General features: G+C 40.6%; 1 protein-coding gene across 1 annotated transcript in view; it reads left to right on the top strand.

Moving 5' to 3' along the window:
• Positions 1-26,021, top strand: part of LOC142993087 (ankyrin-2-like) — a 46,116-nt gene that overhangs the window by 14,803 nt on the left and 5,292 nt on the right. The window contains 39 exon segments of the mRNA XM_076143719.1: positions 1,023-1,220; positions 1,351-1,449; positions 2,222-2,407; positions 3,303-3,326; positions 4,181-4,189; positions 4,767-4,865; positions 5,282-5,380; positions 5,490-5,588; positions 5,997-6,194; positions 6,315-6,413; positions 6,691-6,789; positions 6,999-7,097; positions 7,225-7,422; positions 7,990-8,088; positions 8,557-8,655; positions 9,270-9,467; positions 9,641-9,739; positions 9,927-10,025; positions 10,246-10,344; positions 10,424-10,522; positions 11,122-11,245; positions 11,433-11,574; positions 11,715-11,802; positions 12,084-12,187; positions 12,818-12,856; positions 13,531-13,755; positions 14,698-14,796; positions 16,479-16,633; positions 16,838-17,049; positions 17,127-17,331; positions 17,425-17,521; positions 17,676-17,904; positions 18,006-18,131; positions 18,388-18,510; positions 18,987-19,019; positions 19,366-19,387; positions 20,665-23,118; positions 23,215-25,164; positions 25,624-25,701. Of these exon segments, the coding sequence (XP_075999834.1) occupies positions 1,023-1,220; positions 1,351-1,449; positions 2,222-2,407; positions 3,303-3,326; positions 4,181-4,189; positions 4,767-4,865; positions 5,282-5,380; positions 5,490-5,588; positions 5,997-6,194; positions 6,315-6,413; positions 6,691-6,789; positions 6,999-7,097; positions 7,225-7,422; positions 7,990-8,088; positions 8,557-8,655; positions 9,270-9,467; positions 9,641-9,739; positions 9,927-10,025; positions 10,246-10,344; positions 10,424-10,522; positions 11,122-11,245; positions 11,433-11,574; positions 11,715-11,802; positions 12,084-12,187; positions 12,818-12,856; positions 13,531-13,755; positions 14,698-14,796; positions 16,479-16,633; positions 16,838-17,049; positions 17,127-17,331; positions 17,425-17,521; positions 17,676-17,904; positions 18,006-18,131; positions 18,388-18,510; positions 18,987-19,019; positions 19,366-19,387; positions 20,665-23,118; positions 23,215-25,164; positions 25,624-25,701 (8,803 nt within the window).

Here is a 26,021-nt window from a genome sequence, read left to right as displayed (position 1 = left end):
TCGTGCTTTTTTGAGCAAGGATATTGTATAACAGCTCTTGGGCAGACGGCCAGTAGTGGATATTTTTGGACTTTTCATGTAACAACTGTTAAAGGGCAACAAAAGGACCACTACTATAACTGTTAGACCGATAAACAGACATCAAATGTGTGTCTTGAAGAAGACTGTATCACCAAAAGACAAGGAACTATTTGGAATGACCTGGGTTGATTAGTTTAACCCCAAAATAGCCTACATTTGTTGATTCAATTCTGACAAGGCGATTCAATCGTTTTAATCATTGCGTTTCCATGGCAACAGCAACACATTCTGCCAGAGCGGTCCCAAAGATGAGTACGCTCGTATGCTCATACTCTATGTATAGTGACATCACTGAAGTAGCAGCACTTGTTAAGACTGTAACACCTCAGCGGGAAGGCAGGCAGTTGTCAGCATCAACCTGGCTTGATATGATTATGCACCTTTGTTGATGAAATGAAAAGCTGCATAATCACATCAAGCCACCATAGAGCCAACTGCCCGCTTGGACTGCTTTGTTCATACATCCACAGTTGAAAAAAAATTATATTATATATATATATATATATATGTGTGAAAAATCAGTAAGACAAATATGTCATCGGGACTGTGATAAATTATAGGGAGTAAATGTAATTCTGAAGATTATAGAGGATTAGAGGATTTTAGGAGAACCCAGCTCTGTAATATTAATAGCTCACAAATTATTTACAACTTGAAACAGACATGAATCTGTATTTTTCATTGTATAACTGGTGTAGTCTGTCAAATACTACAAATGAAAAAAATACTTTTGCACATAAATACAGGCACACACACATACACACACCTATTTAGACTTTAACATTTAAGGCTGCCTCTTCTTGATAGGGGCGCATGTCAATTTAAGATTATATCCTCATTCAGTGTTATGGCCCTGGACATTGACGAGGTCAACATTTCTCTTTCCATTTCAGTTTGACTTTTGACTTATTTTGTTTTAATATGGGTCTGACCTCCCCCAGAATGGTCTTAATGCACTTCATCTGGCAGCCAAGGAGGGCCATATGGATCTGGTCCAGGAGCTGCTGGAGAGAGGGGCAGCAGTGGATTCGGCCACAAAGAAAGGGAACACAGCACTTCATATTGCATCTCTCGCTGGTCAGGCTGAAGTAGTGAAGATTCTGATCAAACGAGGAGCTGACATCAATTCACAGTCACAGGTGTGTATGCTGAACCTGCCGCATCACCGAGAATAGCTCCTCTTATATTTGTCATCGGAACATCGAAGAACCATAGCCATAAAAGCCTGTTTCATTCCCAGAGCCTCATATATTTATTTGTGTTCTGCAGAATGGATTCACCCCTCTGTACATGGCTGCCCAGGAGAATCACCAGGATGTCGTACGATACCTTCTAGAAAATGGAGGCAACCAGAGCACTGCTACAGAGGTGAGACGCTATGTGGTGTGTCAGTGGGTGCATGAGTGTGTCTGCAAGCAAAGAGGACAATAGCTGTTGAATCATTATTGACATTGACTATTGACTATTTTGGTCATCATGTTAGGTCCAAATTAAATGGAAACCCATGTTGCTTGCCACTCGTATTCTTGATTTAGAACATTTACAGTGTTTTCCTAGTGTGCATTTAGTGCTCTTGTGACCAAAAACAACCTGCAACAAAATTCTGACACTGTCCCAAATTTATCAACTCTCATAATTGCTGACTGCTGCCTCGACCCACATCAATAATCCTCTTGTATTGTTATGTGATTAAAAGCACTCATGAAGTACCTTTCATCCATTCATGCAGGAAATCGGGAGACATTGGTGATTATAGATACTCAAAGCACCCTGCTTGCCCCTAGTTTCATGCCCCCCTCTGCCCCTCCTCCATCCATTCATGTCTCCCATCTCCCATTACTGGAATTTGCATAATTTGAAAAGGAAAGCACCCTATGCACATGCTGGACCCCTGAACAATGTGTCTGCTAAGTTTGAAGGAGATTTGAGGGAATGGTGCTCGTTCGGCTCCAGACAAACAAACAGACACACACACACACACTGCTCTCTCATTATAGTAGAATAGGATAGGATTAGATATTTCAACAATATGTTGCTGCAAATGCTGTGGAAGAGAATCTTCTTTTAAAAAATTGCAAACCATGAACTATGTCAAGTCACTCAACACTTTCTCTGTTCTACCCTCCCTCCTCTCATCCAGGATGGGTTCACCCCACTGGCCATTGCTCTCCAACAAGGCCACAACCAGGTGGTTTCTATCTTATTGGAGAATGATACTAAAGGAAAGGTCCGACTGCCTGCATTGCATATAGCCGCCCGCAAAGACGACACCAAATCAGCTGCTTTGCTACTGCAGAGTGACCACAATGCTGATGTCCAGTCAAAGGTATAAGTGATTTTTGTACTCTTAGTGTTAAGGGGTGGCATGGCCAAGAAGTTTTCTGGATTTTAACAAGTGGCATGTAGATGGTGAAGGCCTCAAAATGAGCCTATTCACGACATTGCCTCCACTGGGACCATAAACTACAATGACAGTATCTGTACACATGGTGGATGGATGAGAAACTCCTTTGTATTTGTTACTATAATGTGATCTTCATGTAGATAAGTAATCCCGGTTATCAGCAATTTGATTATAGAAGTCATAATATTCGGGTGAATGAGTTTCTCAAGTAATTTCCACATACATTGAAATAACAATTACTTAATTGGTATTCCTAGATCAATGATAAGTTCACTAATAGATCGATATCTAAAGTGATGATGACATATTTGTGCCTGCATTTTTTTTCCTGCTTGCAGTTTTGTTCATGATGCCGTCTGACAATCTCAATCTTGATAATTGCACAGTCTGACACAGGTGATGTCAGAGGTGAAGGGTTAAACTGTTACTCTGGTGTTTGCATGGAGTAGGAATAGGTCTGTGGGCTAATGAAAAGTTAATATGACCTGACATGTTGATTTTGGAACAGAAATGTCCATTTGTTTGTTTCTTTGATGCTGAACAGCGGATACAGACGTTGCACAGTGGCTTCCGTCTTTTGTTTCCACCGTTTGAGAGTGCATGCAAAATACAAGCCTGTCTAACCAATGCCTTTAAAATGATGTTTGTGATTACCGAAAGACCACCAATGTCCAAAGTGTCATTGTGCTGCAATGTACAGAGGCATTCCAGCCACGTCACTCGCCCTCTTATTATTCTCTGACTGCACACTGAGCTGCTTTGCATGAGCTGCAGCTTCACTGAACTGATCTGTCCCTCCTCATCCCTACCGCTTCAGATGATGGTCAATAGGACTACTGAGGTACACACACACTCCCTTAACTCTCCACTTCATTATATGGCCACATCCCTCTTTTCTTTCACCTTCATTCCTTTATAGTGAGCAGCCGACAGTTCACGAGGATGTGACTGCCAAGTTACTACCATGTTTCCTGTGCTCTGGCATAAAGTCTGTTGTCTTATATGTTTCACCTTTCACTATTGTACATTTATACAGTCTGTATGTATTTTATTCTTTTACAAAATATATTTTTTCATCTGTGGCTCAGATACTGCTGTTTGTTGATGTCTGTGTTTAACTTCTGTAAACTTAACCCTGAGCCCATGCAGACATAGACCTCTATACTGCATGATTATACACTATATAGTCATTTATTAAGTTAAGTTTAGTTATAAGTTATTGATCGATACTGTACTGTAACAACTATGAATTATTTCACACTGTCTATTTATTGTAACTGTTAGCTACGGTAATTCAGGGCATAGCTATATATGAATGCAGAATACAAGTCTCACAGCAGATAAGTCATGTCTATGCCCACACTTTCTGAGGCAGTAAACACATTTGTACTTAACTTGGCTTCTAACTTCATGTCGAGTACCATATAGAGGTTTTCATCATGTTTTACGAACTTGGTAGGTGAAAGCCAAGAATGCTCCTACCTACAACAACACATACAGTAAAAATTAGTAAATGATCTAAAATTTATGAAATCTTGTAAAATTGTGTTAAAAAAGCGTAAAGAAATTTGTTTCCATCCTTAATTTGCACCATTCTAAGCTTTTAAATGTTTGTAAAACCATCACGTTAGTTTCTTTATTCTTCACACTTTTGTAAACAATTTTTTTTACATTAAATCGGACTGTCACTTACAGAATGGCAAGGTAAGGCAAGAATTTCACAATCTGCTCTACAGTTTCTAACTTTCCATATTGATTTCATATTCCTAATCCTAATTTATATGACGTACAGTTAACATAGCACACTGTGGTGTTGATTCAAAATGTATCGTCCTCATTATGTGCAACTTTATGATTTTACTATAATTTGGTGTTGGTTTTCTTGTCCTGTAAATAGACGTTTAACTAATATATTTTCCTATGTTAATGTCAACATTGATATTAATCTGTGTGTACTGTACGTCAATCCCTTTTGCTTTTGTTTTTCGCCTCTTTCACCTCAAATTGGTTTGGCCGATTTATGGCCTTTTGATTTGAACCTGCATGGATATGACATGTTGTCTGTGTTTTGGGATGGTGCGGTGCTATGGGTTCTTCATACTTTGACTTGCGTATTTTCTGAAGTTTAGTGACATGCTTTAATTTCATTCTTGGTTTTTCTATCCTGTGATGCTTCGTGTGACTGCTGCATGCCGGAGGTCAAAGGTCAACAGCAACATGTACATTTGTCAATGTCTAATGTCAGACCTCTCTCTCTGTCTCTCTCCTGTGTGTCTTCCAGAGTGGATTCACCCCTCTACATATTGCGGCCCACTATGGGAATGTCAATGTGGCCACACTCTTGCTGAACCGTGGGGCAGTAGTCGACTTCACCGCAAGGGTATGATACCATGAACACCCCATTCTCCATCATTATACAGACGCCAGAATGATCAACAAAGCACTGGCCACTAGGATTAGCCACTATAGAATTACTCCACACAAATTACACCCTGACCACACAGGTCATAGGCAGACATTCTGCCAACAAAGGAGGTTTGGAAGCTCCACTTTCTCTCATTACTTTCTTGCCAACCAACTACTATACATCCTAACATGGATTACACCCACCACACAAAATCATTCATGAATCGACATAAATGACACCCTATCATTAAGCAATATGCCTGTTGTAGAAGCATAACTATAAGCAAAACCCTGATAGCCTGGTGGAGAAGGCTGTCACCAATTCCACACTTTTCCCTTGTAGTTTCACTCCGATCATTAAATGGGTTCTACTTTTGTCCTCATTTGCAGAATGGAATTACGCCACTCCATGTAGCCTCCAAGCGTGGCAACACTAACATGGTCCGTCTGCTACTTGACCGTGGTTCTCAGATTGATGCTAAAACAAGGGTAGGTACAGACTTAATATGTAGGGTTTATATAAGGGTGCAGTTTCTGCTTTGTCCTTGTCATTGGTCTCCAATCATCTCTGCATTCTGTATGTATGTGTGTTCTCTAGGATGGTCTCACTCCACTCCACTGTGCAGCTCGGAGTGGTCATGATACTGCTGTGGAGCTGCTGCTTGAGAGAGGAGCACCTTTGCTGGCCCGGACCAAGGTGTGTTACTAAGTGTTACTGTTATTAAGGGAATGTGTTCATTTCTCTGTAATGTTTGTTTTACTGGGACAGTAGAGCTGCCTAGTACAGCTACAGTATTGACAATAAAGCAGCACAATCATTATTGCTCAGCCACTTTCCCAGACCACACCGCACAAGCTGGATCAGGGGTTTCAAATATGTGACCGCATGAGCTCATTGCAATCAACCATTGAGCATTCATAGATATACAAAGGGACGGAATTCCAATTAAATATTGGATAGAGTTATTGAAGAGATTAGAACAAACATGGAATGTGAAAATGTTGATGAAGGCATGTGTGTATGAGTGTAGTGTTGTCAAAGGTTATGTCACTGTAACAAGGACGATGATAATCATGAGAAATAATGGTTTGCTTTGCTTCTCAGAATGGCCTGTCTCCTCTCCACATGGCAGCTCAGGGTGATAATGTTGAATGTGTCAAGCACCTTCTGCATCACAATGCACCTGTAGATGATGTCACACTGGACTACCTGACAGCACTGCATGTGGCAGCACACTGTGGTCACTACAGAGTAACCAAACTGCTGATGGACAAGAGGGCCAACCCCAATGCTAGAGCCCTGGTATGATACAACAAGAAAGTCCTATGTGAACCATTTAAAAAAATCGAAATGTAACGTACACTATGTGTGTGTGTGTGTGTGTGTGTGTGTGTGTGTGTGTGTGTGATGTCTCCCTTGCAGAATGGCTTTACCCCCCTACACATAGCCTGCAAGAAGAATAGGGTGAAGGTGATGGAACTGTTGGTCAAATATGGAGCCTCTATCCAGGCCATCACAGAGGTACTTTCCCCAGGGAAACAAAAACACTACATTTGTCAGTGTTTATTGCATGTCAGTGTCTCTTGCCACAAGGAAGAATAACACAGAAAGTACTTTGAGACACGGGGAGTGAGGCATATGATTTACTTATTTATTTGTTTACTTTTACATTGTGTCTGGGAATGTCTTTTCAAGCTTTTTTGCTTCTGTGTAATACATGATATTGTTTTCCTGCTCTGCATGAGCAACAACTTCATGTTCAGTGTTGTCCCTCTTTCCCCACCTTTTATGTGTCCAGTCTGGTTTGACTCCTATCCATGTAGCAGCCTTCATGGGTCATCTCAATATCGTCTTGCTGCTGCTGCAGAACGGAGCCTCATCTGACGTCAGCAACATTGTGAGTACTGAGAAATTATAACATTATTGCAGTGAAAATTTCTTGAAGGCCAAAGATGAGTGTGAAGTTGAAGTTATAATTACATGGAGATAGTTGCTAATCTGTACAAGTGGGTGTCTTTCTTGATCTAAATGTTTTATACTTGTGTTAATGTGGATATACATTTGAATGGTGACTCACTTGACTAATATGATGTCATCTGTGTATAGCGTGGAGAAACAGCTTTACATATGGCAGCCAGAGCAGGTCAGGTAGAGGTGGTCAGATGTCTGCTCAGGAACGGGGCAATGGTGGATGCCAGGGCACGGGTGAGACCACAAATATAATTGATATTAGCAAACATAATCCTATAATCTGTTTTGGTTTTACATTTTGCTGGCGTTGAAAATCTCAGACTGCCTTAACTGTGTCATGGTGTTGTAATTATTCCTTCAGGAAGACCAGACTCCCCTCCACATTGCGTCCCGTTTAGGAAAAACAGAGATTGTCCAGCTGCTGCTGCAGCACATGGCCCATCCTGATGCTGCCACAACCAACGGCTACACCCCACTGCATATCTCAGCCAGGGAGGGACAGGTGGAGACGGCTTCTGTCCTGCTGGAGGCTGGGGCTTCACACTCAATGGCAACCAAGGTGGGTGTAGAATAGAATAGAATCAAATGGAAATTTATGCTGAACCTTGACAGGCCCTTCACATGTAGTCAAACAAAGTGCACCTGCACAAACACACAATCAAACAGCCATGTTAGGGAATGATTGTGCAGCAGTTGTTGTTGAGGCAGCTGATGTCTTTTTCAGCAGTGGGATGATTGTGGTCCATTCCAGGTAAGGTAGAATGATGGATTGAGATGGGGACAGATTCAACCTATTATATCCAATGTATCACAGCGTTTGTCAGACCGAGTTTTCCCCTCCATAGGCAGGGGGCCTCACAAACACACTGGACCAGTTCGATGAACACTTCAAATGGGCGAAGTGCAACCTCAGCTGGTTCCATAGGGAAATAAAATGATTTGGTTCAGCAAAAGAGTACTTTTTCAATCCCAATGGGAAATCACAGAGTAACAGCAGCCAAATATACCTTACAACCAATATACAAAGGAAAAGTAAAGTAGATATTGCTTGTGATTTTCCATAATGATTTGAGCGGCTGTTGATCTCGGCTCTTCATCTTGCTTCCCATTATGTTTTTCTTCACAGAAAGGTTTTACTCCCTTGCACGTGGCCTCCAAATATGGAAGCCTGGATGTGGCCAAACTTCTGCTTCAACGTCGGGCTTCACCTGATTCAGCTGGCAAGGTATGCATCAAAAATAAAAATGTTTACTGCACTAATAAACTATATAATGTATTATTATGTAATCAAATGTATAAAATGTACAATACATATTTGAAGCTTTCAGACTTAGCAAATGTTGATATATTTTGCACTGTGTGAAGATATTGAATCATTTCCTCATGTCTTGTACAGTTGCCCTTGTGTTCTGTTTCTATGTAAATATGAAGATTATAATATAGGAAAACCTAGTTAGACATCAAATACTAGTTTGTAAATTGTAAATATATTAGATCGTAAATTGGTTTATGAAATTGAATGAGGTGTGGTCCTTATACCTTTTAAGGTCTAATATAATTCTAAATCATCTCAACCAACAGTCTTTCCCTCCTTTTAACATCTCTCAGTAACCGTGTACTGTATGTGCATTTATACACCGATGACCTCGTGGCTGCTTGCTGAGCTTATCACTGTTTAATCCATGCCTTACAGAATGGCCTCACCCCACTCCATGTTGCAGCACATTATGATAACCAAAAGGTGGCACTCCTGCTTTTGGATAAAGGGGCATCTCCCCACACCATGGCCAAGGTGAGAGACTTACTGTAAGTAAAAATCTGCAGCCTCTGTGCTGGTGATAATGGGAGAGCTGGTGGTCGAATCAGGTGTGCTACAAAGAATCTCCCAAGTTCCATTTTAAAAAGTTTCTTCCAGTCTTAAAGGATAAACTGAAAAATGTATTTTTTTTCAACAAAGAAGGAGAAAATAATTCAGTAATGAACTCTGTTGGTGGGCAGCAATTATTCCTAGGGGCCCAATCGAAACCCAGCTTGTTGTAAGGACAGAATCAATTCTGTCCAATCTTAAATTGGTATTCTCTATATGTAGTTACATTGTTGTTGAAAACACTGCATCTTATTAAGTTTATTTTTAGATCCATGGAACAAAGACACACATTATACCCAGTGCTTCTCAAAATGTCCTTCCCTTGTTCCTCTGTAAACCATTTCCCCCCTCACTCCTGACAGAGATAACAAATAACCAATTTCATGATTTCATGATTGTATAAGGGGTTTTAGAGAATTATTATTATTACCACTTTTAATGCTAATGTAATCATTCTATATCCACTAGATAAACATAAAATGCCATCCCAGTTAACTCTGCTGTGACACAAGTTTCTCTCCCTTGCCTCTGTGAATCAGAATGGCTACACCCCTCTTCATATTGCAGCTAAGAAGAACCAGATGGAAATTGCCACGGTGCTGCTACAGTATCGAGCAGAGACCAACATTCTGACCAAGCAGGGGGTCACTCCGCTCCACTTGGCCTCTCAAGAGGGCCATGCCGATATGGCTGCCCTGCTCCTGAGCAAGGGAGCTCAAATCAATGCCCCCACCAAGGTATAAGAGTGTGCATTTGTTTTTAGAAATCCTTTGAGTTGCGTTCACCATTTTATTATCAAGAATTCACTCTCTCTCTCTCTCTCTCTCTCTCTCTCTCTCTCTCTCTCTCTCTCTCTCTCTCTCTCTCCCTTTCTCTCTCTCTCTTTGTGTGTGTGTGTATGTGTGTGTAGAATGGTTTGACCCCTCTCCATTTGGCAGCCCAGGAGGATGAAGTTGCAGTTGCTGAGATTCTTTCAATAAATGAAGCCAAATTTGACCAGCACACAAAAGTATTTGAAACATATCTAACATTTCTTATTTGCATGTTTAGCAGACGATTTTATCTCAAACAGCCTAGGAAACAGAAAGGATTTCTGTTCCTTGACTGGTACTGAGAAACCTTGTCAATGTCAATAGTCATGTTATGTAGCATTTTTCAAGATTAGACCATTAACCTGACACTTCTGTTGTTTACAGTTGGGCTACACTCCATTGATTGTATCATGTCACTATGGAAATTCCAAGATGGTCAACTTCCTGCTTAAGAATGGAGCCAATGTCAACGCCAAGACCAGGGTATTTGAGCTAAACTGGAATGCTTATGTTTGTATTGCTGAAATAATCACATTATTATTATTATTATTATTATTATTATTATTATTATTATTATTATTATTAAGATTTTAATGTTCTGATATTATGAAATTTCTGGGTTTTTTTTGTAGCTTTGCTGTAAATTACCAATGCCAAAAGCCTGCGTCTGTGAACTAAACATTTCTCTTCTATTCCTTCTCAGAATGGATACACAGCCCTTCACCAGGCAGCTCAGCAAGGAAACACACACATAATTAACGTACTGCTGCAATATGGTGCCAAACCGAATGCTATCACTGTGGTGAGTGACCAGACACACACATGCAGACACACACAAACATATACAGTACATGTCTCATTTACCGTGTTTCCTTGTCCAGAATGGAAACACTGCTCTGGGCATTGCCAGGAGGCTGGGCTACATCTCTGTGGTTGACACACTGAGGGTCGTCACGGAGGAGATTACCACCACCACAACAGTATGTTACAAAACGCACACACACCCACACAAATAAATCTCTAATCCCAAATTCCAATCCCAAAGAACCCCCAAATTGTGATCACCTGTTGACCTCTGATTGAGGTCAGGCTGTCACTGAAAGTAGTCTGTTCCAGTGCACCAACAGTCAAGTCAAGCAGAAGAACTCCACTGCCACAACATTGTCAGTGGTGTTGAAAAAGCACTTCAATGCACTACATGGATTTCCAGCTGTAGAAAGCTTTTATTAAATGGGCTGACAGCATTAAGTACAACAATAGAAAAGCGCTTACGCGTATTGGCTATCTGAACTACAGATTAAGTACATCTCTATCCCTGTGGGAGTTCAACCTAACTGTTGACTAACCTAAAAAGCTGGCATGCTAGTTTTTTGGAATCGTTTTTGGGTTTTTCTTATCGCACTGTTTGTACTTCAGAAACCGGTGTAATGAAATCATCACCATTACCAGCAAGAATAGCCTTTGTTTTTCTTTCTGAGGAGACAGAGACTAAGCACAGTTGAAGTTAACTGATAAAGTTTTTGCATTTAATCCCAGCGAGAACTGTCACTGATTGCAATTTTTCCACCCATGATGACAGACTGTGACAGAGAAACACAAGTTGAACGTGCCAGAGACCATGACTGAGGTGCTGGATGTCTCAGATGAGGAGGGTAAGTCATGTTGCATATTGGAGCCAGTCAAAATGTACCTTAAGTGCTCTGGTGCTGGAATTCCAGCACAGTAAATCTTCCTCAGATCTAATTGTTTATTATTGTTGTGTGTCAGCATTTGGATGATTTTGATGTGTATGTGCATGATTGCATCTGTAACTTGCCCCGAATACCATATTTCCCAAAACCTTGGATACACTTTCAAACTCACCTCCACCCCTCGCTTTACTTTCCAAAGGGGATGACACTATGACAGGTGATGGAGGAGAGTATCTAAGAGCCGAGGACCTCAGGGAGCTGGGAGATGACTCCCTGCCTGGCCAGTACATGGATGGAATGAACTACCTGCGCTTCAACCTGGAGGGAGGGCAGGCTGACAGGTAAGAGAGAGCAGTACAGAGATGAAATAATATGTTGTAATAATATCAATGACTGGCACCTTTGTCATTATTTTACTTTTATTTTACTTTAGCTTTTTACTCAAAGGTGATCACTTTCTCATTTAATCTTTTTACTCCAGTTCAGAAAAATCCTTCATGCCCACCTACCACAACTACTACTCCCCTAAACATGAAGGCATGATGGATGAGATGTTCACCAGTCACCAGGTACATGCATCACTTCTGTACAATTGTCTATTGTACATAGCTTTAGATGAAAACCAAATGTCTGTGTTCACTTAATGACCCCAACAAAGAAATAGTGAACTGTACCCATCAGTCTGATCTGTTGGCCCAGTCTGGGGGGTCCCCTACAGTTCTTCAGCAGTTCAATCCTTCATCAAACACTACTTACCCTACCTCTCCCCACCTCACCCTGCTTAGATACATAGGTATGGTACGTAGTTTATATTTTGAAGTGATTTAAGAGTTTATTCTTTTGTTGTCAGGTTTCATCTCTTGCCAGAGAAAATGAGAAGTACCCATTTCGGCTGAGTTGGGGTACAGAGAACCTGGACAACGTGGCTTTATCCTCTGGCTCGATCCACTCTGGGTTAGTAAGCTTATAGAATGTTTATAGCAGACTATACTCTATGTTTTATAAATCCCAAGAGGCTTAAATGGCATAATGGTTTTAAGCCAATTGCACGGACACACCATTAATACGCAATAATAAATAAATAACCAGTTCATAGCATAGCCCTCACAGTACAGCTGTTATTTAGTCTCCATTAGCAGAGGCCACCACACAATTAATGTAGAATTATTTAGTTAGTGTTTAATGATTCAGACGTTGAATTTCATTATGAATGCACAGGAGCATGAGGTCGTTGGCAGGGCCGGCTGTCTGCTATGGATGAGAGGGCAGTAGAGTATAGATTCTGCCATGTGTGCTTGAAATAAATGAAAATGAATTGAATGTTTTAAATGATAATAATGGTTTTGTGGCTTTTAATAAGCTGCCTAACATAACAGCATGATGCTATCTAGATAGGCAGCTGACTATGTAGGCAGCTCACTATTGGGTATTGGGCATTGTGTCTATTGGTTAATGTGTTAATTCTTTCCCACAAAAATGTATTCTGATCCTTGTTCATTGTTTCTCATATTTGCCCTGTTGTTTGTTTCACTGTGAACCATTTACTGACCTTTTCTTCCTATCTGACGTGGCTTTTGTTTTCAGCCCTGCCTCTCCGTGCCATGATCATGGAGACCACAGCAGGTGACCCACTTCACCATGCTTTCATCATTACCTTGTTAATCCTTCCCTTCCTGTCACTTACATTGTGCTTTACTAGTGGAGAGATGTTTGTGTTGCTGCACCTCACTATTACTTTCAACCTGACAAAAGGGGCAAAAACATCCAAAATCCTTTAACCAGATAATATTATATTCAGTAAAACATTGTATAACAGATGGGATCTCATTTGTGTTCTTGACTCAGCAATGCACAATGTTATTATTGTGTTTCTTCTGGATATTTTTGATGTTTCTTCCATATGCAGTTTGTTCAGCTTGAAACTCTGAAACACACATCCAATTTTCTTAAATAATGGAAGTCAAGACTAATGTTAAACCCCTTCAAAGTCTTACATGTTCATTGATTTTGTCACAATATCCTGGTCATGTCTACTCTCCATTCAGCACAAAGCCTCTGTGACGTGTTTTGTGATGTGGTGAAGGACTATTTATGTCTTCTAACCATTTTGCGTCATACTGTGTGTAATGTCACCTCATCACACCCATAATCTTTCACTGATATCTGTGTCCCTATATTCACTTTGCACTGTGCATGCATTCGTATTCATGTTCACTTTGGATGGAGAATTGAAGAAAGTGGAGATTTTGCATGAACTTATATCTCTATACTGTTATTGTTTTTCTTTTCCATCTTAGCTTCCTGGTTAGCTTCATGGTTGATGCCAGGGGTGGAGCCATGTGTGGTTGCAGACACAACGGGCTGCGTATCATCATTCCACCAAGGAAGTGTAGCGCCCCCACACGGGTGACGTGTCGGCTTGTGAAGAGGCACCGTTTGGCCCCCATGCCACCAGTGGTTGAGGGAGAGGGCCTGGCCAGCAGGGTCATAGAGGTGGGGCCCTCTGGAGCCCAGTTCCTTGGGTAAGTTCAGTGTGATCTCAAGGAAATGTAAAGGGAAGTAGAAAAAGAAGAGGGTGGATACATTTCCTCTACAAACGTATTTTCAGCTATCAGTTGTCTGGGGCAAGTCAGATGGTGCCTTTTTGGTCGATATATGATTGATTTTCTATAGCTATCGATTGTTTATAACAAATTCCTTTTTTATTTTTTTGTTATGTCTGGAATTTAAATATGTAAACTGCCAATGTTAAAATGGCAGGGACAGGATGGGTTGTCGAGGTACTAACTTCTCCTGGCTGTGCATTGATGATTTCATTTGATCTTGGAGATTTGTATTATTTTCACAAGAAGCTTGCTGCTCCTTTCAAGATTGCTTTGCTCTAACCTCTGCCTTACTAAAACAGTCTCTCTCTCTGTTCTTGCTATTTCCCAGCACCAGGAAACTCCAGTCTTTGCTCTTCAGTATGCTTCTCTCTAACCATTTCCTTCCTCTCATTCCTATCAATAACCCCTCCTCCAGTTTATCACATCATGATTGATTTTATGAATACGGTACACAGCAGTTGCAGTATGTTGTGGACATTGGTAGTGTAGGAGATCACTACCACTAAAACGTGCTTTTCCTTTTTCTTATTCGTACACCATATAAAAGCAGATAGGCCCAATCAATTGTATTATGATTTTCTACAACTAAGTCCTTAATCTTCTAATTTTAGTTGACCTGCTTTAATTATTTTTAAGAGATTCCGTTATTCATTCATTACTTCTATTGAAACTGTACTTTCCTCTAAAGATATGCAAATATTGGTCTTTCAAAATGTTGAGATTAGGTCATGCGACTAAGAGATGCTGTAGTATCTACCGAATCTCATCAGTGCTCAAGGTTTCTATTTTGCACCCACCCAAAACGTTGTGTGTGTCTTTTTTCCTAAATGCTGCACACGGATGCTTGATTGAACACAGTAAACTCCATCTTCCCACTGCCCCGCCTCCTCTTAATGAGGGGGAGAGTTTGGTTAGCAGAATCCTCCAGCTCGGCCCGCCAGGGACGAAATTCCTCGGGTAGGGTGTGCAAAAATAAACAGTTATGCTTAACTCTCCAGTTATGGTTGGTCACTATTTTCCATTACAAACGTTTGGCCTTCATGTTATTTTGTCCACCTGGTATTATGTTGTCATGTGTGCTACTGTTGTGTTTCCCCATTTCAACTGATTGCTGTCATTGTAGTGGTTGTGGTAATAATAGTGTATTGCTTTTGTGATTCTTTAATTTAAAGCTGAGTGACTTCAAAGGTAGACACTTTGGTACATTATAGACTTACTGTTTTCAATTCCAATTTAAAGGCAAATCACATAAATCAATGAGAGGTTTGCTTACACATACATTTTATTTTGTAGCAGGTAATAGTAATGTTAAGTAATAATCAAATTCCAGTCTTGAACAGTAATTTCAATTTCAGTGCCCACAATTCTGTTCTGTTCTAGATGTAGCTATATTCTGTAACAAAGTCTTGAAATGAGGATTAAAAATTATAACAACAAATAGCACAATTTGACTGAGAGACTAAGAGTTAAAGATATTGATAGTTCAAATGTTTTTCAAATTTGCCAATTTTGACACCAAACTAGGATTACTAGCTTTCAGATAGGAATGTAAAACAAACTTCGCATTTTTCAGCATATAATACAAAATAAGATTGCATTACCTTGATGAAATTTAGTGGATGATTTCAGCTTTAATCCTGTTTTGTGCTTCGCCTTCTTCCACTTTTGTCTTGGTCATTTTTTGTTTTCACGCTTCCTGCTTGCCTGATAGTTTTATGTTTTTTATTATTCCTGCCATTTTTGTGTCATGTTTAAATGGTTCTCTGACCTGCATAGGTAAGTAGACTCACAATGGCAACAAAGTCATTATTTCATGTAACTAGATCATTTTGAGTGTTCAAACTTTTAACATGTTACAGAGTAGTAGCAGAGTGGTATAATTTTTATACCAAGCCCTCTGACTCTGAAAAACTATAAAACTATAAAAGGGCGGCGCGAAATAAAAGGTTTGGGAGCCATAGATCTAGCCAATTACTGCTTTTCCAGTATTCTCCTCTCTTTGCTGTGTTGCTACTCTCTGAGCTACTCTTATTGTCTCCTGAGATCACAAGGTGCAAGACCAGGTTCGTGCATGAGTCAAGTCAAGCTTATTTGTAAAGCGCAATAGCACACTCAACATGGCGAAGGGCTTAAGTGCCCACAACAACAGATGGTTCCCGACCGAGCCCGAAGCACTCTAGAAAGATGAGAAAAAAACTCCCAAAAAGTGTAGTGAAGCAATAGTCACAGCAGTCCGGATACATTTGGAGAAACCTTAAAAAAAAAAAAAATCAATCTTCACACTAACATGAAACCATTTGTGTGATTGCCAATTAATATTGAGATATATATCAAATAATATATATAGTTAAATTACGTGAAAACTTTTTGCCCATGTCGCCCAGCTCTACCCTGACCCTAACCCTAGCCTGCCCAATGGCCTTCCATTTAATTCATTGTCTCTCTCTCTCTCTCACGTACACACATCAGTTACCCTTTCATATCAACTTGTAATCACTAACTTGAAACCAGAGTTGTGCTGCTAGCCAGAGGTTCAAAAAACAATAAACAACATGTTAATCCATGTGAAAGGAATTCTGTTTTGTTGTATATATATTCCTCACTCACGTCTGCATGTTGCCTTCCCTCTACCCTTGCAGTCCAGTCATTGTGGAGATTCCTCATTTTGCTGCCCTGAGAGGAAAGGAGAGGGAGTTGGTAATCCTGAGGAGTGAGAATGGCGATAGCTGGAAGGAACATCACTGTGAACAGGACCAGGAGGAGCTCAACCAGATTCTTAATGGCATCGATGAGGGTCAGTCTGCTGTTATTAACATGACACACAAAAATGAGCTCCATACAATGTGTCAAAGGGAGGGATCATAAAAACAACACTATACACATCATTTTAGCAAATGTACTTTGTCCAACCTCCACAGACAACACAAAACTGCTTATAAGATGAATTGTAAGAGCAATACCCTTGACAGCTTGTTCCTCTCTTGGTTATGTCCTGCAGAGCTTGACACACCAGAGGAGCTGGAGAAGAAACGGATTTGCCGCATCATCACCAGAGATTTCCCACAGTACTTTGCAGTGGTGTCACGCATCAAGCAAGACAGTAATCTGATTGGCCCTGAGGGAGGCATCCTGAGCAGCACAGTTGTACCCCAAGTCCAGGCAGTTTTTCCTGAGGGCGCCCTTACAAAGAGAATCAGGGTTGGCCTGCAGGTAATTCATTTGTCTCCAATTCTCTTTATTTTTCTGTTTACATACTGGCATATAGTGGAGTGTCTTCTTTCCCTCAGGCTCAGCCAGTGGGTTTGGATGCAGTGAGGAAGATTCTGGGGAACAAGGCCACCTTCAGCCCAATTGTCACCTTGGAGCCCCGCAGGAGGAAGTTCCATAAACCTATCACCATGACAATTCCCATCCCGAAGAATAGCTCTGACCCGGTGCTCAACGGCTTTGGAGGCGACACGCCCACTTTACGGCTGCTCTGTAGTATCACAGGTTACAGAACGCGCACACACAGACTTTCACGCGCGCGCACACACATACACAGTTTTTAATCTGGGAGTGTTTTTGTTGTGTGTTGTTTTATAGGTGGAACAACACCTGCACAGTGGGAGGATATAACAGGAACCACTCCGCTGACATTTATCACTGACTGTGTTTCCTTCACCACCAATGTGTCTGCTAGGTAGGTATTTGGTAGGAAGTAGTTTGACAGATAAGTCTGCCACATACAGTATGTACTCACTTTTACCCAGTGGATATACGCTGTTTTCAAGTGAAAATACACCAACCTACACAACTTGTCTCACCATAACTCTCCAATCCCACCTGGTTTCTAGGTTTTGGCTGATTGACTGTCAGCAAGTGCAGGAATCTGTCAAATTCTCCACTCAGGTGTACAGGGAGATCATCTGTGTCCCCTACATGGCAAAGTTTGTCATCTTTGCTAAGACACATGATCCCATTGAGGCCCGTCTACGCTGTTTCTGCATGACAGACGACAAGATTGACAAAACACTAGAGCATCAGGAGAACTTCACTGAAGTGGCACGCAGTCGGGATGTAGAGGTGAGAATTCAGAGCAGAGGCAAGAGGGAGCACTATTTACTGTATACGTTAAAGATTACCCTTTTCACTCCTGTATATACTTTACTTTTTATTTTTCTTAGGTCCTGGAAGGCAAACCTATCTATGCAGACTGCTTTGGTAACCTTGTACCCCTGATTAAAAGCGGCCAGCACCATCTCTTCAGCTTCTATGCCTTTAAAGAGAATAGACTAGCTCTCTTCATCAAAGTGAGCACTATTCCCTTGATGTCGCTTCTTTTTCCTCTGCTATAGGGCGAGGTTCAAATAGTCAGTTTCACTTTGAACGTGATTCAATGGTGTCAAGTTAGTAGTAACTTAACTTACTTGTAGTTGTGTACTTTTACTCTTTTACTCTATTGATTAGTTTGGAGGCATTTTCTGACCTGCTGAAAGCTATTTTGTTACTCTGTTGTTGTGTTAGATGAACGGCTTTATTCGTTTAATGCTGAGCTTGGTTTTGTAGATCAGAGACAACACTCAAGAGCCATGTGGTCGTCTGTCCTTCATGAAAGAACCAAGGAACTACAGGTCACTCACCCAAAATGCCATATGTAACCTCAACATCACACTCCCATCATACTCTAAGGTGAGGACACCGTGTTGGCTGTTGAAACAACCAAGGACGCTTTGTATTGAGAATGAGTTTTGTTGTATAAGAAAGGCTGTTGTGACCTATCATTTAACATTAAACATGTATTGGTTTTATTATTGCCTTAATGTTAGACGTTATTTCGGTATTGAGCTCACTCACACTTATAAATAGTTATTTTAACTATTTCTGCTGATCAGTTCCAACATTGTAATTACAAAACATAACATCATATACCTGCAAAATAACTGTGTGCCAAATTTACACAGCCCCATTGTGTTTAACTACCTGACCATTCCTAATGCTTTATGCTACAAGATATAAAGATTTCGCTGACCCAGTCTAAAAATCACACTAATCTGCCATCTTTCATTGCTATGGTAATACATGCCCTTTCCCTTTTCTCCTTTTAATGTTGCTGTTGTTTCTATCTGTGCATCATTCTGCTTCTTGCTGCTTCTTGACCTACAAAGGAGTCTGATTCTGACCAAGAGGAAGAGGTAAACGCTACCAAGCTTTGCTGACATATTCTGTCTGCTTTATTCCCATGAGGCCTGGTTTAAGCGAATTGTAGCTGTTTTATGTGCACTATGTTCAGATGCATTTTGTTTAATGTATATGATTTGTCATGGCGATGGGTTAGCCTAACCTGACAAATCTGATAAATGACAACACTCAAAATTTATGTAAAATATTATTTACTTATTACAATTAAAGTTATTATATTGCTTGTGTTGTCCATTCTTAATGCTGTTTTGTGTCTTTATAGCCTTTGACTGAAATAGCAGTTGAATCACACTTACTGAATGCAACATGACTAACTTGGGTCCTTTTTCTATATTGTCTTTCCAGATCTGCAGATCGTCAGAGAAATGTAAGACACTTTTATTTTCTAATTCTTGATCTTCTCTGCTAACTTTTTCAAAATAGATGCTGTTTCATAATAATATATGTAACTCAATGTCTTTGTAAACTAAACCAAAGTAAACATTTCTCACTATTTATGCATGACTGCTACCTCTGTTGCGGTAGAACATTGTGTAAAGGGGAAAAACCAGGCTCACACATAAAAGTCACAGCTTATTGTAGCGTATATACTGTACATATTTTGTCTTCTGTCAAAAACACAAAAGCCCATCTGCATCTTCTCATGACAGTGTTATGTTTCCTCCTTTCTATCTATCTGATATAACATGTGTGTATGTGTGTCTGTGCATGCTTGTGTGCGTGCGGGTGTGTTTTTTTGTTTTTATTTTACGCGTACGAACATTTTTTTTTGCCACATCAACATAAACAGTATGTACTTAAACATGCTCCTCAAGCAGCTTTTGTTTTTGAGTTCTGGATTTTATCAGAATACATTTTCTCCTCACCCCACTCACTGTTTGTCAGGGCCTCCATCAGCACTATCCTTTGCTTTCCATGGAAATAACTTGCCTTGCCTAATTGTGTATGTGTGTGTTTATATGTCTCATTTCTGAGAGTGTATTTTGCTCTTCAGTTGCTGTGCTTAGTTTGTGAGATTTCTCCACACTGTACCATTTTGTTATGTTTTGTGCAACTTGTATCGGAAATTAATTTTCAACTTTGGTTATATAATGTGTTTTTATTTATAAAAACGGATTTAAAGACTGCACGTCCCTGCAGATCATTGTTTCTTTAACTTTTTTCCTTTAACATTCTGGGAATTTTTTGTTCTTTAATTATTTGGTATAGAGACCACTTTAAAACGTCATGTGTGTTTAAGTTATCACTGATATACTTTGAAAATGGGATCAAGCATTCTCCATGGTTTTCAAACCATTTTCCTTGATTTCTGACACACTTTTCTCATACATCTGAGCAATCTTGAGATACCTTGTCTAGGTCTATGTTGTTGAATGAGTGTGGGTGTGCTGTCATTGTCTAAGCAAGTTATTTCCTGTTCATATTTTCCCATATTTATTATTTAGCTTTTGCTACTTGGAGACATAATGAAAGTACAAGCCAAATTCCTCTGAAACCCTGATGTTGAACCTGTAGAAAACTGTGGGCCTTTGATCCCTGCAGTGTGTACCAAGTTTATCCTAAACTCATTCTCCATTATCTGTCTCCTTTAATTTAAATTTTTTATTTTGTTTACTCCTTACTTGTCTTTCTTCCATATGGAAGATGAAGAGACGGAGACATCAGGCCAGAAATCTGAGCTGATTCGAGAACCAGATCTACTATCCGACGTGTCTGAGATGAAACAAGACTTGATCAAAATGACTGCCATCTTGACTGTGGACTCCACAGAGAAATCGGATTCCCTAGGAGGGGGTGTTGTAGAGAAGGGGGCTGAGGAGGTGTCAGGGGAGGAATTAGAAATAATGAAAATGGACTTGGAGAAAGTCAAAGAGGACCTAGAAAAAGTCAATGAAATACTATTGAGTGGAACATATGAGGCCGATGGAGCAGATGAGAAAGCAAAAGAAGTGAGAATGGCAGAGGAATGGGTCCTCCTCTCAGACAGTGAATTAGATGAAGCGAAACAGGAGGCAGCCTCAGAATCCCAAGAACCTGTGTTGCGTGAGGGCAGAGGTAATCGATGGGCACCTCGGCCAAAAGCCATCAAAGACAGTGGTGACCTCAGAGACTACCTTGTGGATGCACCAACAAGTTCTAAAATTAAAGGGAAAACACAGCCAATGGTTCATGAAAAATTAAAAGATGTTCCTTGCAAAAGTGTAAAACCGATAACTTCAAGCAAAGTGCAAGAAAAAAACGTTGCTGGCAATGTCAAAAAGCCAGGTAGGAAAAAGGGGAATAATCAAGGGCAGACAGAGGAATCTAGAGAGACAGTTGCTTTGCTTACAGCTCCATCCCCAGCATCGCCTGTATCCCCAGTAGTGGAAGAAACTCCCATCGGCTCTATAAAAGACAAAGTGAAAGCCTTACAGAAGAAGGTGGAGGCAGAGCAAAAGAGCAAAAAGACCATTGGAAGCAGGCCTTCCCAGCTACCTGTTATGAGCAAAGTCTCTCCAAAAGCCAAGGAATCCTCTACATCAAAACAGGACGCCCATGAATCCCCAAACCCTGAATCAGAAAAACTTGAGGAGACTATGTCAGTGAAAGAGCTGATGCAAGCATTCCAAACAGAGAAGGACCCATCAAAGAGCAAACCTGGGCTTTTTCAACTGAAAAGTTCCACTATGTCTGCATCACACAAAACAGTAATTTCTGAAACCATCCAGTCAAAATCCATAATCAAAGAAACAACCACCCATATTGCCAAAGAACGAGAAGTGTCTTTGGATTGCAAACCTTGCACAAGAGAGATAACGAAGCAAGGCAGAGAGGAAGACACAGCCACTAATTTGGACCATCCAGAGCAAAGCAAAACTGTTGACTTTGACAATAGTGGCCTTGATGATAGCTCTGATAGTTTAAAGCAGCAGGCTGTGGCAGACTCACCCAGTGGCAGTTCAGGAGATGGAACACCTCATCTAATCTCCGAGGACAGTTGCAAACACGAAGGTTTAGCCACTCCAGGCTCAAGTCTTGAAAGTATGTGTCTTTCTCCCAAAAGTGGACAACAGATCTCTAAAACAATGGCAGGCACTGCCATAACAGTGGAAAGAGAAAGGAAGAACAAGGATACTTCGGGAGACTCTGGTGTAGCGACCACTGGAGACCTGTCTACAGAATTGACTCTCCCTCTATCTTCCAGTGAGGCTGCAGATGACCACACCATAACTGAGTCCAAATCTATTAGAAGAAGTGAGTCTAAACCAGCTAAACCTTATAGGTTTACAAAGAGAACCTCAGAGACTTTAGAAAATTGTCTTAGTGATGATGAGAGTCCCATTGGTCAGCTAACATTATCATTAGCTGCTTCACCAGCATCTAGAACCTCTCAATGTCATGAAATCTTAGAGCTGCCATTAAGACAACAAGACTCAGAGGTTCTCAGCCCATTAGCTGATGACTCCTTGACAATAAGCCACAGAGACTCTTTAGAGAATAGTCCTCTCGTGGAAGAAAATTCCTCCCATAAGTCCCCTGACTCTATTGAACCCAGCCCTACCAAGGAATCACCTTGTCACGATTCCTTAGAAAGCAGTCCTGTCGAGCTAAAAATCCATTCAGCATTCCCAGCAACATCAGGTCTGTGCACTAAATCCTCTACCCATCCAGAGACCCCCAGTGCTTCAGAATTATCCCAAGATGTTTTGTATGGTAGAAAGCGTATGGCTTGTGCTGATGAAGACATTTGTGAGCAGACATCTGAGATGGCAACTTCTGGTAAGCCTCCCCTCTCCCCTGATACAACTAGTTTTGAAGAGGTAAGTTATGAGGTAATCCCCATACTCCCTGTCAATATATTCCTCCCTGTTCAATCCATACCAATTCAATTCACCCCAGAAGACACAGAAGAAATGGATGCAAGCAATGACACTAAGAGAAAATTCACTCCAGAGGAGGAGATGTTTAAGATGGCTGCCAAAATAAAAACATTTGATGAAATGGAGCAAGATTCAAGGAATAAAAAAAGCCCCATGAAAGCTTTAATTCCCTCAACAGATGTCCAGACAGGGGATGGCAGCTATAAAACATTAGACACCAGGGAGATACATTCTCAGGGTGAATGCAGGCACATTAAACCCACAGAAGATTCAGACTTATCTATTATTGTTGATCCTCATATTAAAATGCAACCTCCCTCTCCTTTTTCAGCAGGTTTGCATGAAGGATCCCACTGCATCGAGGTCAAGAACGCATCTACAACAGCCAGTATCAATTCAGAGGGACCTCAGTCTGTCTCAGACCAGCATCATTCAAAGTTCCAGCTGAAACTTTCACAGGAACAAACAGTTCAGGAACAATCACTATCTTTAACAGTTGACAAAGAAGGTGTTGCCAATACGGTAGCTGTCACAACAAATATTGAAGAGGAGAAAATGTTGAGGAACCTGAAGGAAAACAAAGGATATGATGGGGAAGGTCTACAGTTAGGTTTTGACAATCTACTGTCCATTTCACTAAATGAAGGAAGCATTGCTACTGATGAAGTCAGAGGAGATCAAACAGTTGCAATTGTTGCATGTGGACCAACACAGGATGTGTTCAAACCAAACGTCAGTACCTACAGTGACAGGAAGGAGAGTGATGAGACAGTGGATCCTCCCAGGACTGAGTCAAAAGGTACCACGGCAAGAGTAGAAATGAAATGTTGGACTGCAATGCAGGAAGATGATGCTGCTTTTGCTGTTCACGTCAAAGAAGAAGAAGAGAAGATACTGAACCTAGTGATGGACCGCCAGTCTTCCCAACCATCCCCAGATACAACTCCGGGTAGAACACCCACAGAAGAGAGTACTCCAACCAGTGAGCCCAACCCTTTCCTTTTCCAAGAAGGAAAGCTCTTTGAAATGACCCGTAGTGGTGCAATTGACATGACTAAAAGGAGCTATGAGGATGAGGCGGGTGGCTTTGCTTTTTTTCAGATCGGTGAACAGCCTTTACAGGAACATGACGTAGAGATATCACAAGAAGGTAGTGAATCAGCAGCTGAATCTCAGGTTGGTCTGAATCTAACAACGGAGCCTAGGACAGAAGAAGATAAGAAAACAGATGAATCAATTGATTCTCAGACCCCTGCTGAAGGTGATCAGACCGGTTCTAAATCTGATGCCTCAAAATCTAAAATTCCTCAAATGGTTATTTCAGCTTCAGTCAACTCAAAAGATCTCCCATCTTATGAAGGACTAGAAGTGAAAACAGACACAAATGAAGAGACTCGTTCTACAGACCAAATCATAACAAATGTGCACACAGCTGAAACTACAGTCACGAGATCTGTGTACTCTGAACAAGGACAAGAGTCATCCGATTCTTCTCCAGAGGAACCACAATCAGTGATTGAAGCCCCTAAACCTACAGGAAAGTCTAAACAAAGTGCTTCAAGTAGCGTTAAAAAGACTCCAGCCAAAACACAAGCCAAGACTGCTGATCATGGTAAACCCACAACAACCTTTTCATCCCATGGTATTCCCTCGTCAACCACTCTTAAAAAAGAGACTTCCTTCACTTCTGAGTCTAAATCTAAAATTCCTATTAGGGCTAACAAGGTTAAGACTGACTGTACTGGCAAACTTGTTGATTTTACCCGTCCAAAAAAACCTACAATCCCAGTGAAAAAGGATACAAGGAGAAAATCTGAAACAGACGCTGGTCCTTCTGTTGGTGTCAATACCAATAGATCATCTTTCAAAGCCAAGAGTTTCTGTGAAGGAGAGTCTACAATTGCATCTGCTAAAAAACAAGGTTCTCCTTTGAGTGCTGAGTCAACAAAATCTAAAGGCTTCCAGTCTAGACTTCCAAAAAGAGGCAAAGCTGGTCTGTCATCACATCCAAAACCTACTACAGAGAAAGATAAGCCACGCAAACAGTCCATTGAGAACTTTGCGGAGATAAGTGATGAAGCAGCAAAACTTGTGGAGAGATTGGTGCAGGCAGAAAAAGAACAAGAGGCTGCAGCTAAGGAGAGCAGATTTATTGATACATCAATCATTGAAAACAAAACTTTTCAATTCCCTCCCTGTGGAGGCACTTTTCCCATTAGACCGCTGTGGGATGACCCTATTGAGACGCAGATGCAGCGAATCCCAGATGATAAAACTTATCAAGGTATCCCACTATCTTACATGGATTAGTTGTAGCTGTAAAGGTGTTGTCTTGTGTGAAGTCTGTTTGTTGTTCAATAATTTGTGTGGCTGTATTGCTTGAGCTGTTTGTGTTTCTAATTACATCTCTTTTCCTCTCTGTTCTGAAAATCTCAAGATTGACTTAAAGGCCTAATTTGGGTCACAATAAATTTGGGATTGAAAGTTTTAAAGCAACCAAAAAACAATACATTATTATTCCAGTACCATTTAATGACAAATTAGTTTTTTTTAATCGTGTCACTATAGGGTCTGTCAAAACAATACTCTATAGCCAGTTATGAATTTGTTTGATTTTTGGGTTTATATGAATTATAAATAACATAACAAGCCTAACAACTTCTCTGATTCCTTTACTGAATATGACTTTTATTTGGTATACCAATTGCTCTGACTTCTTCTGGCTGTCCGGTGGTATTTGCAGTAGATCAACAAGATGAAGCAGACAGAAAAGAGCAACAATTGGCCATAATAGCTGATCACCTGGGCTTCAGCTGGACGGGTGAGTCATACCTTCGTAGCAGCAGTCCAGTCAAGGTTAAAATTTACATTATTCCCAAACATTCCTTTTTTTTCAGAACTTTTATTTCTTGATAAAATTACAAAAAATTCTAATTCCCTCAATAGTGACGAATCACAAATCCACTTTACTTAATAAGCTTAGCTAACCCAGACCCACTTGTTACAACTCCATCACAATCACACACTGCTTTATAATCATAGGAGCAGATAAAGAATACCAAGTTGAACATGCGTCAGAGTTTTGTGTTTTTTTCTCCATTGTCCTCCTTTTTTCATTTTCTTTCTTTGACACCTGAGGAA

The sequence above is a fragment of the Genypterus blacodes genome, unplaced genomic scaffold, assembly GCF_046128005.1.
Source record: "Genypterus blacodes isolate CSIRO-AG114 ecotype Tasmania unplaced genomic scaffold, CSIRO-AGI_Gbla_v1 ptg000027l_1, whole genome shotgun sequence".
Lineage (NCBI taxonomy): Eukaryota > Metazoa > Chordata > Actinopteri > Ophidiiformes > Ophidiidae > Genypterus > Genypterus blacodes.
This window is presented reverse-complemented; position numbering and strand designations above follow the sequence as displayed.